The sequence below is a fragment of the Myxocyprinus asiaticus genome, chromosome 23 (genome assembly GCF_019703515.2).
Source record: "Myxocyprinus asiaticus isolate MX2 ecotype Aquarium Trade chromosome 23, UBuf_Myxa_2, whole genome shotgun sequence".
NCBI classification, from domain to species: domain Eukaryota; kingdom Metazoa; phylum Chordata; class Actinopteri; order Cypriniformes; family Catostomidae; genus Myxocyprinus; species Myxocyprinus asiaticus.
In genome coordinates, this window is record NC_059366.1 from 40,220,768 (window position 1) to 40,236,732 (window position 15,965).

At 39.6% G+C, this 15,965-nt stretch overlaps 1 protein-coding gene across 4 annotated transcripts in view; it reads left to right on the forward strand.

Annotated features, from left to right (window-relative positions):
• Positions 1-15,965, forward strand: part of LOC127414087 (cytoplasmic polyadenylation element-binding protein 3-like) — a 39,974-nt gene that overhangs the window by 12,889 nt on the left and 11,120 nt on the right. For 3 of the 4 annotated variants that reach the window (XM_051651824.1, XM_051651822.1, XM_051651823.1), the window contains exons 4-8: positions 1,312-1,368; positions 6,705-6,728; positions 7,672-7,839; positions 10,979-11,068; positions 15,204-15,322. In XM_051651824.1, coding sequence (XP_051507784.1) covers positions 1,312-1,368; positions 6,705-6,728; positions 7,672-7,839; positions 10,979-11,068; positions 15,204-15,322 — 458 coding nt within the window. The remainder of the gene's footprint in view (positions 1-1,311; positions 1,369-6,704; positions 6,729-7,671; positions 7,840-10,978; positions 11,069-15,203; positions 15,323-15,965) is intronic. The other variant, XM_051651821.1, reaches the window with a different exon arrangement.

The following is a 15,965-nucleotide window of genomic DNA, read 5'->3' on the forward strand; positions in this document are numbered from 1 at the left end:
ACACTCCTGCAAACAAAGATTTCATGTAGTTACAGCAACTGTGTGTGATTACTTTGACATACTTTAGGGACCAAAATGTCCCTAGAAGTTCGCATAATTTGATAAAACCTTCCTTTGGGGGCTTTTAGGGACATCCTCACTTGGATATACTGTATGTCATTTAATAAAATGTATGTGTGTGCGCGTGTGTATGCATGTATGTATGCATGCATGTATGTATAATTATATATATTTCAAACTGGGGTCCGTGGACCCCCAAGAGGCCGCCAGGGGGTCCATGGAAATTTTTGAAAAAGAAAAACGTGTTCGTAACCCAATTTATCGAATTTGACATTACTGCCATTTCAGTTTTCTCTTTAGGTTTATAGATTTAATATTACTCAGTTATAGGGTAGAAAAAAGATAAGCTGTCATCGAACTACAAAGAAGGATAAATGTTTTCCTGATAATTAGGGATGCACTGATATTAACAGTTTTGTCCAATACGATATAAATTTTAACAAAAAAATAACTATAGGCTGATACCGATATTTTGCCACTAACTCATTTTATTTTGTCATCTGAACACTGTTTTGATTTGGAATTATGCTTTAAAAAATGTACAAAGAGGCACAAAATATTTACATATTTTACATATTATGAAAGAACATTACAAATTCATATTATGAATGAATATATTCTACTCTCTTTACCTTTTCAGACTTCATTTATTTTGGTAGGTGTTTCTTTATATTACACACAGAAGAATGATTATAAACATAATGCAATGCAATACATTTATGTAATTAATTATGCATAAACCATCTGGTTTTCATGCTTATGCTATTATAAGCATTAAAATGGCAAAGTGAAAAAAAAACTTTATATTGGCGGTTTATATCGATGGTTCTAGCTGATGGTTTTATTTTGGTCAATAATTGGCCAATAAATATGGTGCATCCCCACAGCTTAATATGGTGGCCTATATATCCATGCATCCCTACTGATAACATTTTAATAATTTCTTCTGGCTTTGGTACCGTGACAATATAAATGCAAACTATTTAAATTGTCTTTATAACACTTAAAATGTTTCCTAAATATTCTCTGGTCTTTATTCACAAAACATATTTTAGAAGGGGGTCCCTTGCAAGGTGATTGTCATATTTGGGGGTCTTTGGCATCCAAAAGTTTGAAAACCCCTGGTCTAGGGTATGTACTTAAGTAAACATGTATGAGTAAAAAAGGGGGAAAGTTGCAATATGTCATGTGTCTCCATGGTGTCTGTTTCATAATGCTAATGGTTTGTGTTTTTCTCTCGTCTTTTTGTAGGTCGCATGGGTCTGAACTTTCATCATCCAGTCGCTGAACATATATTACCACTCAACAGTGAGTATCTCTTGCTTGTAGTACTTTATTAATGCTAATGAGCACATGCTTTCCTTTTCAGATGAACAAAGTGTTGGATTTCAGTTTTAAAGCAAACAGTTATATATTCCCTCTTATTTCTCTTATTTTTTTTAATTCTTCATTTGTCTGAGAGCTACCTGCATTATCACCACTATACCATACTACATATACTGTACTACACAATATACTATACTGTGCTGTACTATACTTTTATATTTTTTTTCACACAATGTATAGCATACTTTATAGACTTCAATTTGCACATTATTTGAAGGAGAGCATTGGGCAAGGGCATGCTTTTTATATATAATGTTGAAAATAAAATATAAGGCTGAATATTTGGCTTTTTCTAATAGAAGAAATAATCGACAGATTAGAGACACATGATGCACATTAATTCAAGGAGCTTCCGCATGACTCACGTCAGTGTTGCTGAATACGTTAAACTCTATGTAGTGAACAATCCACTTCCGCATTGGCCCTGTCAAGTATTTGAACATGCTGCTTCAATTAATTTTAACTTTGACTTTTTGGAGTATCAGCCAGTGATTACTGGGCAGTTTGCATGATGTATGCAAAGTCTGTGTGGCATGAAGTGGGGTGCGGGGCATGGTCATGTGTCGGTCTGCGGGAGAGGGAGAGGGAGAGCGGTAAGGCTCGTCACCTGAGTTGTGAGTACTCTTAGTACCGACTGGAAAGCACGACATCCACGGGCAGAGAGACTGTCTGTTGTTGGAGAGTGCTTTCCAGTCGCGCTCGCTCTCACACTGATGCTCTGGCGTGCCTTTTCAGGTCTCCCTCCGCCATCACTATAATTAGAGACAGGTGTTAGGAGTACTCGCAACCCAGGTGACGAGCCTTACCGCTCTCCCTCTCCCGCAGACCGACACATGTCCACGCCCCCCCCCATGCCACAGTCTGTCTTTATAATTACAGATCCAACTTTTCACCAAAGGCGTTTGCCTCTCTAATGATGTCGTTTAAAGTACAAAGCAGAAAGAGATATTTTAAAACTGTCAACGTTTATTTAGAGATATTGAATGTCTCATGAATCCTGATTTCTTTTTATTCATTAAGATTTACCTTACTGTTTCCGAGCACCCCAAGACTTCTTTAATTATCCTAGTTTAAATTCACCACAAGCATCCCGAGACATTCAACGCATCATCTATATATTGCAATGAATGTATCATATTACCAGGAAAAAATTTTCTGTTCTAAGCCCAAATACATGTTTTCAATGTTTACATGTTTTCAATGTCTCCTGCTCTTTTGCCAAGCAAACTCGTAAAAATCACTAATCTGTGACGCTATTTGAAATGTTTTTCATGTTGATATAAAAATATCAGTCATCTAGATATTGGCATCAGCCGTTGATAAGCCCATATCGGTCGATCATTAGTTTCTTGTAGGTCTCGGTGCAATGTACTGACCCTCTCTGACCCCCTCTCTGGTGCCACCAAACTGCACACATCTCCCGTGCTATGATTAGCGGTCCTGAAAGCTTATATACACACTTTGTCTACTTCAGCAGGTGGCAAACTGCCAGAGGAACAAACATGAAAGAGAGGAAACTCCAGGAGCATTTTACTGAGGTCACAGATGACTTGAGCAAAGTGTGCTCATTAAACTGATGCTTGTAGTGAGGTTCTCTCTCAGTCAGAATGAGTTCTTTCTCACCAGTGAAAAGCATCTGCTGTGATGTTTGAGGTCTGGCATGTCAGTCTTCTGGTTTATTGACAATTATTTTGTGGGCGCACACAAATCTTAATTGTCGATTGTTTACCTTGACATCTATTTAGAAGGCAGGGTTCTGATTCTTGTCCTAACACAAGGAAAGTTTGACTCGACTGTTCTTGCTCTGTGTCTTATTTCATGACTATTCAAGCTTGCGTTGTGATATGCCGTGACTTGCATTAAGAATCAGCCTGAGGGACTTCCACTAATTGCTGTTTCTCACTCTCGCCCTTGTAAAATTTGACAGTGGTTATTATTTAACAGAAAGAGAAACTCTATTAGATCTGTAACTTTCCTTTTTGCCTGCTGCCCTACAGTCACTTCTCAGATCTCACCCTGGACCAGGACCAAACACCCCCATCCCATCTCTCTGGGTGATGACTGACTCAAGACACATCGTAGCTCTCCTTTCTTGTTGCTAGGAGCTTAATACCCCCTTGACAACATTCATTAGACATCGCTGTGTGCCCGAAGTTTTTGAGATGGTACACAGTGACGGTTTTAATGAAAACTCATCCTGAAAACAATGTTTCCATCCAACTCTGAAAATGTCACACAATTGGAGCCTAAACCGGCAAACCTGTGTCTTCCAGAATAGTTTGTTTGTGTTGAAAAGAGCTTCCCCTCATGTGACTTTAGTTCACTTCCATCATGCTTTTAGAGGACAATGGAATGCAGTGAACTGTTGAGCACTACTGGCAGGGGCGAATTAACGCACAGGCTTACACGGGCTGAAGCCCAGGGGCCCACAACTCACAGGGGGCCCAGCTCGTGGTGTCCTCCACCCCATTTCCCCATCAATGTTTGCGGGAGGAGCGCGTCAAAACACCTTCAGCGTGAGACGCAGTTGTTGACACGGAGATGGTGTGTATCCGTGAAAGGCATCCGTGTAGTGCATTTGCAATGCACAGCAGTTCACCACCCCTCCAAAACCTCTCAACAACTGGAAGGGGGCCTCTGAGGAACATCGAGCCCATGGGCCCAGAGGTACCTTAAAGTACCCCTGACTACTGGATCAGTTCAAAGCACAGCCACTAACATTTACTATGAGTTGATGAACCAGGAACTAATCCAGAATCTCTGGCTTAAAGGAATAGTTCATCCAAAAATTCTGGCACCCTTCACGACCCTCATTTCTGTCCAAAACTGGGCCATGAAAAGGGAAATGGTATCAAAACATTCTTCCTCTTCCATTTATTTATTTCTATTTTTTTGGATAAACCGATAGAGATGTCCCAAACTCACGTCACTGGTTGAAGCAGAAGTTGACAAAGTGCACTCAATAGCATTTCGGTCAGAAACATTCTTTATATTTGGTAGTCCTAATAATGCCACAAAGATGATGCTCTACACAAGTATGCATATACAGATGCGAATGCATGGCAAGTGCATTGCAAGTATATCCCATTGCATATCCCATTGTACATGCAAAATGTTCATTCTTCCATTACTGTGAAAAAAATACTCGAGAGGGTGATATAATTACCTCCGGATTTACTATTATTAAGGTAGCTAGCTATAAACTTGTCAAATGTTTAACTAAAGCTAGTCCACACTAAACAGATTTTACCGTCCTTTTACAATTGATGCTTGTCATGACTTTACAATATGATTACAGTGAGATCTTGGGTAAAAGGCATGGCACACTGTGCGACATGATGTCAGACTGTAGAGTATATATTGAGCTTGCGTATCTTTAAGCGTTCGCTTTCACGTACTTCCATAGAGCATATTTGGGGTCCTATTAATGCCATAAACATGATGCTCTACACAAGTATACAAGTATGCAAATACAGATGTGAATGCATGGCCAATGCATTGCAAGTATGCAGTTCCATTGTACATGCTAAACGTTCGTTCTTCCATTACTGTTGTGTTAAAGAAAAACTTAAGAGGGTGATAGAGTTACCTCCGGATTTATTATTATTTAGGTAGCTAGCTTTAATGTCACCGTTTAACTAAAGCAGGGTCCACACTTAATAACTTTTTACCGTCCTTAACAATTTATGCTTGTCATGACTGTATGAAATGATTCCAGTGAGATCTTGAGTAAAAGGCATGGTACACGGTGCAACATGATGTCAGACTGTAAGGTACACATCATAGCCAAGACTTTGGTCTTAATCTTCCCTATTGACAGCGTTGATTGGATGTTGCTTCTTCTGGCAGCCATAGAAGCAGTCACACTGCATGACTGGGATGCAAAAGTTCTGACACTGCCAAAACTTTGTCGGAGGCTAAGATTCATCGCAAAACCAATTAATCTTCCGCCGGTGAACATGTCAGATTAAGCGACTGCCAACAAGAAAAATCTTTATCTGTCCCCAACATTTGTTTCAGACAGCAAATTGTGGCCAAAATTGTTCAGTGTGAACCTAGCTTTGCTTGAACCAACTTGTCCAACAAGATTCTCTACAAACGGTTGCGTCGCTATGACGTTGTTGACCTGAAAGTAAAAGTAGAAGAAAACTGTAGAAGTAGAGGTCTGCACCTGCCTTAAAATGCAACCTGAACACAAAATTGCTCTCTTTTTATAATTTCTTCAAGCAAGCTCCAATCTCTCTTGTTGCAATAGACTGTAGTTTATGTAAGCATTGTAGGCAACATTCGTAAAAGTATTGTAATAGTAAACATAAACAGTTTTAACAAGGCACAGCAGCCCCTCGGCATACCAGGGTGGAAGGAAAAAAACATTGATTTACCGTTTATCAAGCACTGAAATGTTGCTTGGTGCAGAACAATCTGGGCTCATTTGTAACAATATACTGTAACTGTCATATGAAGTGCTTTTTGCAGCCTAAAGTTCTTCAGAAGGTAGAATCTTTGTGCTGTGCAATGAATGAAACCAGACACAGGTGTCCTGACATGGCGTCTATGTGGCTGTCCTGCATGAGTCACTGAAGACACAGTGAGATGCAACAATTGTAGACGTCCTTCCAGCATCTGTTTACATCTGGAAAAACAGAGCAGATGCTCACAAAAACATGTTTGGTGTGAACATCCCCTAACTCGTCCAATCGCGCTTGTCTTTTAGTGAGAGCATGCACGAAGCAAGTTGGGCAGGTGTGTTATTTTTCATATATTACAACCAGAACCCGACATGAACCGGAAGACATAGTTGAAAAAACCAGTCGGTTTCTCAGGTCCTGTCAGGCCCAGGTAGGAGAACTGTGAAAAGAAAGTTTACACTAATGCTAACAATAGTGCCCTTTTGCAGCAACACTGCATATGTTGATCTACTTTGCATTTTGAACAATGAACAAAATCGAGTTTGCGTAGCTAGAAGCGTTTGCGTTCACATACTTCCATAGAGTATATTTTGGGGTCCTAATAATGACGTAAACATGATGCCAGAGATTTAGATGTGACACAACAGTGGTGGCCAGGTGAGAATGTGTTTGCCCTCTCTTCTGTGGTATACAGCAGTACTTTCACTGTTGCCTTGGTGACTGTTCCCATGGTTTGCCCACAAAAACCCAAGTCATTGTCACTCGTCTCTCCCCCTCTTCTTCTGTCTGTCCCCTCTGTCATGTCCTGATTCTCTCTGTCCATCACTCTAACTCTCTTCTCTGGAGCAGCCAGGAGCTATGGTCGCAGAAGAGGTAACCTGTCGCCTTCTGAATGTTATGTGCTTGCAGAAATTATGGGGCTTGTGCTTGGGCTGAATATATGTTCATAAGGGTGATTTGGATATCTGGGGGGAGTGGCGTCATAATAACTGCTTCATTTTGTGTTGTGATTGAATGAATTCTCTTTTTGATTTTGCCAGTTTTCTGCTAATCATTGATGTAGGGTTTGTTTTTTCATCATTGGATATAATCAGAGTGGTCCTAGGCATATTTTAGCCATCGATGCCCTAACACATTTGCTAACTGTGGTTTTGGGGTTTCTTTTGAGAGAAAAATATGGTCATATATTGTCATAATATCTCATCAGAGTCATTGTGTTCATTGGTCAACAGTGTTTCTTTACGATGTCTCATACATTTTTCCAGTACAAACACTGATAAATCCTTTATAAATCATCTAGTCAGTGTTGTGGATTGGAAAAACAGTATTATCAAACATAAAAAAAAAAAGTTGGCCATGAGAACAGTGACTGTAATATCCACCACGTATGTTTGGAGTGAATGTGGACTTGCTGTATTTTTATTTTGAGTGTTCTCTGTCAATGTTCTCTGTCTAATTCTGTCAGGTCTACTCTAGAGTGTTTTACAATTTACGCACATGTTGGTTTTTTGCTGTAGTTTGGAAATTTAGTATGGAACATTAGATACATTTTTTAATTCAATTTAAATGTAAAAATCTTGTAATCCATGCAAATAAAATAATGAAATTGGTTTAGAAAGGAAAGAAATGGCTTTATTTCTAGACTTGTTTTTCTTTCTTTTATGGTGGTCCACTTTGACCTAATCTGTTTCTCTTTTCTGGGCATCCCTTTCTCTCTCTCTCTCTCTCTCCTATCTTCCTCCACACACTTTCATCTCCTGTCCTGTGTGATTCCTCTTCTTTTTTTATCTTTTGTTCTCTCCACTTCCTGTTGAAGGTCGCTCTTCACTGTTTCCTTTTGAGGATGGCTTCCTGGACGACAGTCATAGCGATCAGACCCTCACTCATGGGCTGAGCTCCCCCACTCGCTGTCAGAACGGAGAGAGGATGGAACGCTACTCCAGGAAGGTGTTTGTTGGTGGACTGCCACCCGATATCGATGAAGGTACTCCACACACACACTCTCTTAGCTTAGTGCTGATCTTGAGTTTGTTGGGGATTTTTGTTCACCAGTTGGCAAATGTCTTTTTTTAATGGTGTAGGACATGTTAAAGCCTCATTATTATAATGAAATCAAAACAGACCCTATTTACTTTCTTAATGAATGTTTATGGTCTTCCATATATAATAACTTGCTCCACCTCTGAAAAGACTTGGATTTTCGGCTGATGTCGCAAATCTCTTTACTTTTTCAACAGCCTGGCTCCATATTGGTATGTAATGCCCACTTTTCCCAATTCAATCAATAGAGTTGTTCTGGTTGTAGTCCAAAAACCTGGAAGAGAATTAGCATTTTCAAGCCATGTGTTCCCTCTGGTTTTTATAATGGCAGTTTTAGATTCATGAGTAAAAATAAGGTCTGTGGTAAACATTACCTGAATGTACTTGGACATTTTCTTCTACAACATAAAGTACACACAGTCATACCTCAAACGTGAATTTTTGAAGCTGCCTTGTTTTAAAAAAAAAAGTATGTTGCTCACAAGTTGCTAGATGAGGATTACAGCGGTTTTCCATTTCGTCAAGCACGTTCACTCGCATGCTTGTGGGATTTGTAGTCTCAACTTGTTAGCAACATAAATTTTTTAAAAACACAGCGGCTTTAAAATTCACGTATGAGGTATGACTGTGCATCATTTATGTTGTAGAACAAAATGTCCAAGTACATTCAGGTAATGTTTACCACAGACCTTATTTTACTCATCGATTTAAAAAAAAAAAAAAAAAAAAAAAAAAACATGATAAAAATCCATAGGAAATTCCAGTGGGAACCAATGGCGAATTAGCCATCCGGTTCGCCTTCAAATTAAAGGAATATTCCGGGTTCAGTACAGGTTAAGCTCAATCGACAGCATTTGTGACAATGTTGATTTCTACAAAAATTTATTTTGACTTGCCCCACCTTTTCTTTAAAAAATAAAAAAGCAAAAATCGAGGTTCCAGTGAGGCACTTACAAAGGAAGTGAATGTGGCCAATTTTTCAACGTTAAAATAGTCAATTTTTTCAAAAGTATAGCCACAAGACATAAACAATATGCATGTAAACATGACTTTATTGTGATAACCTTTTCTGTGTAAAGTTATAGACAATTTTACAAGTTCATTGCCATGACTATGTAGTCAACAAAGCCTAAAACCCTAAAATATCTGTAAAAATTACAATTTAAACAACTCTACTGCTCAAATAATACATGAGTTTTAACAGAAGGATTCCAGCTGACTACCACACCTGGAGTCGCGAGTTCGAATCCAGGACGTGCTGAGTGACTCCAGCCAGGTCTCCTAAGCAACCAAATTGACCCAGTTGCTAGGGAGGGTAGAGACACATGGGTTAACCACCTCGTGGTCGCTATAATGTGGTTTGCTCTCGGTGGGGCGCGTGGTGAGTTGTGCGTGGATGCCACAGGGAATAGTTTGAAGCCTCCACACGCGCTACGTCTCCGCGGTAACGCGCTCAACAAGCCACGTGATAAGATGCGCGGGTTGACGGTCTCGTACGCGGAGGCAACTGAGATTTGTCCTCCACCACCCGGATTGAGGCGAGTCACTATGCCACCACGAGGACTTAGAGCGCATTGGGAATTGGGCATTCCAAATTGGGGAGAAAAAGGGGAGAAAAAAAAAAGATTCCAAAAAGTTTTCAAATTTTAAGATTATAAAATTTTACCTTCCAAAAATTGGCCACATTCACTTCCATTGTAAGTGCCTAACTGTAACCTCTGTACCACTGTAACCTGCTTTTTTTTTTTTTTTAAGGAACATTTTTGTGGAAATCAACATTATGCCCTGGGTGTGAATTACACATTGACTTTCGGGGTTCTCCCTTTTGTGTTTGTGGGGGTGGGGGTATGTGAATGTTGGGTTCCTGATGGGACACGGGCAGAAACACAGGCAACAATTCATTTATAAATATATATTATTATGCATTTATTAAATTCATTATAAATTATAAGTATTTCTGAAAAGGCACAACCGGTGAATTAAGTAAAAACAATGCCAGGGAAAAAATAATGGAAAGATGACAGGAAAGACCCCTGTCATCTTGTTCTCCCCCTTTACTACAGCAACTAAAGCATTTACTTGTTTATCAGTTATTTTGCACTTGCACCACTGTAATCCTTGTGAACATTCACACAATAGACACATGTACATTTGAGACATTTTGATAAAAATAATTTGTATAGTTTTCGAGACACACAGTTTGTCTTGCACATGCACAAATGTCTGACTGGCAAGTTTCTGAAAACTAAACTGAAGATCCTGCAGAACGCAGAAGACCTACCACTTCACTAGTGTTCATGTTTCATTCCCATGTTGCATTTGTGAGCTTTGATTAAATTCCGCCGTGCAAATGACGAGCGAGAGAGAGAGAGAGAGAGAGAGAGAGATATCAAGGAGGAGGGAAGGAGCTGCTCCATTTCCGATAATTATTTTTAAAATTGCACAACAGAATTAACAGAATTTAAAAAAAAATGTCAAATTAAGTATATGCATTACTACACCATTAAAAAATAATGGTGTTAAACGATGTGTTTAATTTATTGCATGACTTTAAATGAGATCCCCACCCCCCAAGAATGCGCATTCGCTTTCCAGGGGGTCTCCTGTTGCATTAAGGGGGTCTGAGACACCCTGTAATTTGCACGGTGATTATGCCACAGATGCTATCTGTTGAGCTTAACTTGTATTGAACCCGAAATATTCCTTTAATGTCATGGCTGAACAACTCTATTCCTGGTGGATAAAATCAAGTCCTGCACTATATTTTTTCTTATTGATCTCTAATTGTTTTACTTAACAACAACAAAAATCACAACATGGAAGAAAAATGGATAGCGAATGGTGTTTAATATTAATCATATTTTTGCTTGGCTGACAAAAAAATGGGTGAAAAAATTCCAATGCCATGTCTAGGGACGATAATATCAGTGGAGGTGGGTTGTTCTTTTTTAGGACAATAAGCAACCACCTGTTGCAATTATGTGGAGGGAGAACCTTTAAACATTAAAAATCTGTTGCACACATACTTTACAATCTTTGGAATCCATATTTTTGGCCCTAAAACTTTCCCTTTTTTCCTGCAGATGAGATCACGAATAGTTTCCGTCGCTATGGACACCTGGTGGTGGACTGGCCACATAAAGCAGAGAGCAAATCCTATTTTCCCCCTAAAGGTAATGACATCATGACATCATCTCTCCTGCAGCCCTTCAGTACAGCTGTAAACGCAATCAGATTTATTCCCTGTAATACCCCAGCGAAACATTAAGTTCATTTTGAGATATCAGGGGGTCAAGGTTTGGCTGATAGAATGGTCCAGTTAGCCCCTGCTGGTAGATGCCGTAACTACATGATCTGGCTGCAAAAAGCATCTTTCTAAAATACCTATTTTGTATACGTTGTTTTGGTATTCAGTAATTAATTTCTTTGGAGGGCTCTTAAAAGAGTGAAACGGATTGATATTTTTCCATCTGCTGCCTTTGACGTCAAAGCTCAGGTAGTCGCTAGTGAACGGCTTGGGAATGTGTGCCTTCTTTTGGTGCCATCAGCCAATCGGTGTTGTCATGACATCAGTTTCCTGCAGCACAAGTCCAGAGATATTAGTCACATGGCATTTACAGCTCAGGTCATTGGCTCAAAAACTTCTGTGCCCATGAACAAAGGTGGCAGCAAGTGTAAAGCCTGTTTATCATAAAGAAGTCTATTGTGTGGATGCTGGTAGATGTTGTGTTTTGTGCATCTCATTGTTCTCTAGCGGCTTAAAGTGCTTCCACGTGTTCATTACTGTGGCTTGCACAGACGCACGCAGACAAGTACTTACAGATACAGTACAAACCTAGAGGGAGAGAAGAACTGAATTTCATCAAATAACACATACAGATGTTTGTGTGAGTACCTGGAAAGAGTGACCAATAGGGTGCTCAGAGCATAGGTTCGAGTCCATACACTGATCAGACTGAACATTAAAACCACCTGCCTTGGGGGCCTGGGTAGCTCAGCGAGTAAAGACGCTGACTACCACCCCTGGATTCACGAGTTTGAATCCAGGGTGTGCTGAGTGACTCCAGCCAGGTCTCCTAAGCAACCAAATTGACCCAGTTGCTAGGGAGGGTAGAGTCACATGAGGTAACCTCCTCGTGGTCGTTATAATGTGGTTCTCGCTCTCGGTGGACCGTGTGGTGAGTTGTGCGTGGATGCCGCGGAGAATAGCGTGAAGCCTCCACACGTGCTATGTCTCCGCAGTAACGCGCTCAACAAGCCACATGATAAGACGCGCGGACTGACGGTCTCAGACGCGGGCGGTCTTCGTCCTCCGCCACCCAGATTGAGGCGAGTCACTATGCCACTACGTGGATTTAGAGCGCATTGGGAATTGGGCATGCCAAATTGCGGAGGAAAAAAAAAAAAAAAAACACCTGCCTAATATTGTGTTGGTTGGCAAAACAGCACCAACCCGCATCTCAGAATAGCTTTCTGAGATGTTATTCTTCTCACCACAATTATACAGAGAGGTTACTTGAGATACCGTAGACTTTGTCAGTTCGAACCAGTCTGCCCATTCTCTGTTGACCTCTCTCATCAACAAGGCATTTCCATCCACAGAACTGCCACTCACTGGATGTTTTTTGTTTTTGGCACCATTCTGAATAAATTATAGAGACTGTTGTGTGTGAAAATCCCAGGAGATCAGCAGTTACAGAAATACTCAAATCAGCCTGCCTGGCACCAAGGTGGCAGAGAGGACCTACACAATATTAGGCAGGTGGTTTTAATATTGTGGCTGATCGATGTATGTCATATCATGGAAGCCAAAAACAATCTGTAGTTTATTCTGGCCAAGAACCGCCCACTTGGACAGGAAAGGCCTGTGTGATCGCCAAAAGCGACCAATCACAATTAATTTAGTCTTTGTGGCAGTTAAGGGACAGACTTATCTGAAATAGTCAATACTTAATTTTGAACCTTTCGTTTTATCATTTAAAAAAAGTTTTTGTTTTTGAAAATGTGCTTTGTACTATCAATGTCAATTGATTTGATATTCTGTTACATTATGCAACCACATTCATATATTGTTAAGAATGGCTTAAGTGTTCAAATAATATTTGGGGCCTCTGTATTTATTTTTTGGGTTGTTTAGGGGATTATTGGCCTGTATAATAAACTGCACTTTTACTGTATAACTGGACTCCTGTTGCCTTCATGCCTGGCCTGCACGTCACAGCGTTTAACTGGAGTTTGCAAATGTGCTCATTGGTCCTCCAGCTCATATGAAACCCTCATTCAGACTGAGTGAATGGAAGATGCTGGTCATTTTTTCCGTCCAGTGTTGTATAAAGCATTGTGACTCACAGAGGGCAGGACTGAGTTTAATACTGAGGTCCTAAACATGTTCAAAATGATTAAGTACCTATATGCAGGGTTGATATATGATGATCAGTAATACTGAGCTGTCTTTAAGAGCTCCTTCTGTTTCTGAGACCTTCTGGAACCCAGTTTACAGAATTGGAGGAAGAGAATTAAAGCTGTTACCTGATCTCTTTCTCTGTGTGATTATTCACACAAAAATGCAAATTCTGTCATACTGTAATTTATTCACTCTCATGTTGTAACAAACCTGCATGCTGTTCTTTTTTCTATGGGACACAAAAGTACTCATTTTTGAAGAGTTTTTCATGGTTACTACATTTGTTAAGCTCCAGAGGGACACAACACCGTAAAAGCACCACAGAAGTATCCATATAAGTATTGCATCCAGAATTTGAAAATAGTGCATCCTGTTTAGCCACAATATTCTTGAAAACCAATGCCCATTTGGAGTCAATGACATCAACATAACATTTTTGAATCTGGATGTGAAATTGGACTAGGTGCAAGCTTTAGAGGAGGGGAAGATTGCCAGTGAATGATGACTTAAATTTCAATCTGTTCCTCACACAAAGCTAACACATGGCGGTAGAAGACTTACCACATAGAGAACTTTTTTTTTGGAGCTTGACGGATGTGAACAGTCGTTTAAAAAAATAAATAATAAAAAACTATGTATAGATACTTTTGCGATCAACTGACAAATAAACAGCATATGCTGTTTCGAACAACATGAGTGAGAAAATAATGGCATCATTTTCATTTTTGGGCGAACTATCCCTTTAACCCTTTAATGCCTATCTCTGGGCTTTAGTGTTCCTCAGTCTTTCTCTTATGAATTGTGTAACAATACAAAAATGGCGAAATTGCAAAAAAACAAGTTAAGCTCAATCGAAAGCATTTGTCGCATAATGTTGATTACCACAAAAATTAATTTAGTCTATTCCCTCCTTTTCTAAAAAAAAAAAAAAGAAAAAGAAAATATGGGTTCCAGTGAGGCACTAACAATGGAAGTGAATGTGGCCAGTTTTTGCAAAAGTTGTAAAATTGGCTATAACTACACAGAAAAGGTTAGTAAGTGATTTTATCACACTAAAATCATGTTTACATGCATATTGTTTGACTTGTGGCTATACTTTTGAAAAAGTATTTTAACGTTCAAAAATTGGCCCCCATTCACTTCCATTGTAAGTGCCTCACTGTAAACCAAATTTTTGCTATTTTAAAGAAAAGGAGGGACAAGTCTTGTGGTAATCAACATTATGCCACAAATGCTGTCAATTGGGCTTAACTTGTATTGAACCCGGAATATTGCTGTAAGTAATATTTTTGACTTGATTGGCTTGATTTTCATTGCTATTTGATGAAGAAGCAATGTGGAAGTAAACTATAGCAAGTACAACACATGAACACTATGATATGGCTGTTGACATTTGGGTGTACTAATTAAATTACGTAAGTTGCCTGTCTATTTAGACTCAAGAAGTGTCTAAGAAAATGTGTAGCTGATGTGTAGCTTATGCATTATGTGTACCTCTCAATATGTGTTCAAATTTCAGTGTGGAAGTGATGAATCCTGTTCTGCCATTTGTTACATGTACTTTTCTTCCTTTGGAACTCTCTGCTGGCTCTGACCCTGATGTTCTCAAACTGCAGTCTTGTAGCAGAAAAACAAAAAGGACAGAGAATAATGGACAAATGGCATAAAGTCTTGCGTAGCCAGACCTTTGACCATAGCAAAAGGTCTGAACTGTATTGCAACTTAAACTGGCCAAGAGCTGCCCTCGTGGACAGAAAGAGCAGTCTGACCGTCTGAATCAATCAATCACAGTCGGTTTTGTTATTACATGCTGATTAGTGGTGGGTTATCTGAGAAATACTATACCATAAACTGGTACATCGTCCAATGAGATTGTCTCATCTCTAATGCTTTTTCTCCTGCAGGTTATGCTTTCCTGCTCTTTCAGGAGGAGAGTTCAGTTCAGGCCCTCATTGACGCCTGTATTGAAGAGGATGGAAAGCTCTACCTGTGTGTCTCCAGCCCCACTATTAAAGATAAACCAGTGAGTAAAGCCATGCCATGGTCCACTAAAGGCCCTAGCACACTTACGGAAAAGTTCTTGTTCTTTCTTTGTTCAGAGGTAAAAATAAGTTTGAAAAAGCTGAGCAATAACATACTGTTTGTGAACATTCAGACACCTGTCCCATACCACTGTGGGAGGCATTTAGAGGAGCATTTATATATGAGGACGCTCAAAACTTCGGGAGTGCGCAAAGCGCAGCACTACGCGCTACAACCGTGCACAACGTCTTATCCAATTTTCATGAGAGCGGTAATTCTAAGGCCAAATTTCGTGCCAGCGCAAACGGGCATGGGTGGGAGTGTTTGCGCTATTGTGGGTGTAGGCGTGCAAACTGTGGGTGTATCGTATGTAAATTAATAGTGCAAAGCGCAATTTGCTATTTTCCTGAGAAATAGGTTGTTGCGTTTCAATACCACCTCTTAACTCCGCGCAAAGTTCAAATTCAGTTCCTGCATTTGCAGTTTGGAGATTACACCAGCAGGTGATAATAAAGTTATTGTCCAAATTCTGAAAGTACAGAACATCAAATAATGTCCCTGACAATCACAGTTTTTCAGGGGTAATCGCTTAAGATTTGTATGAAACTTTCTAGAGGTCGATTTTTTTTTTTTTTTTTTTTTTT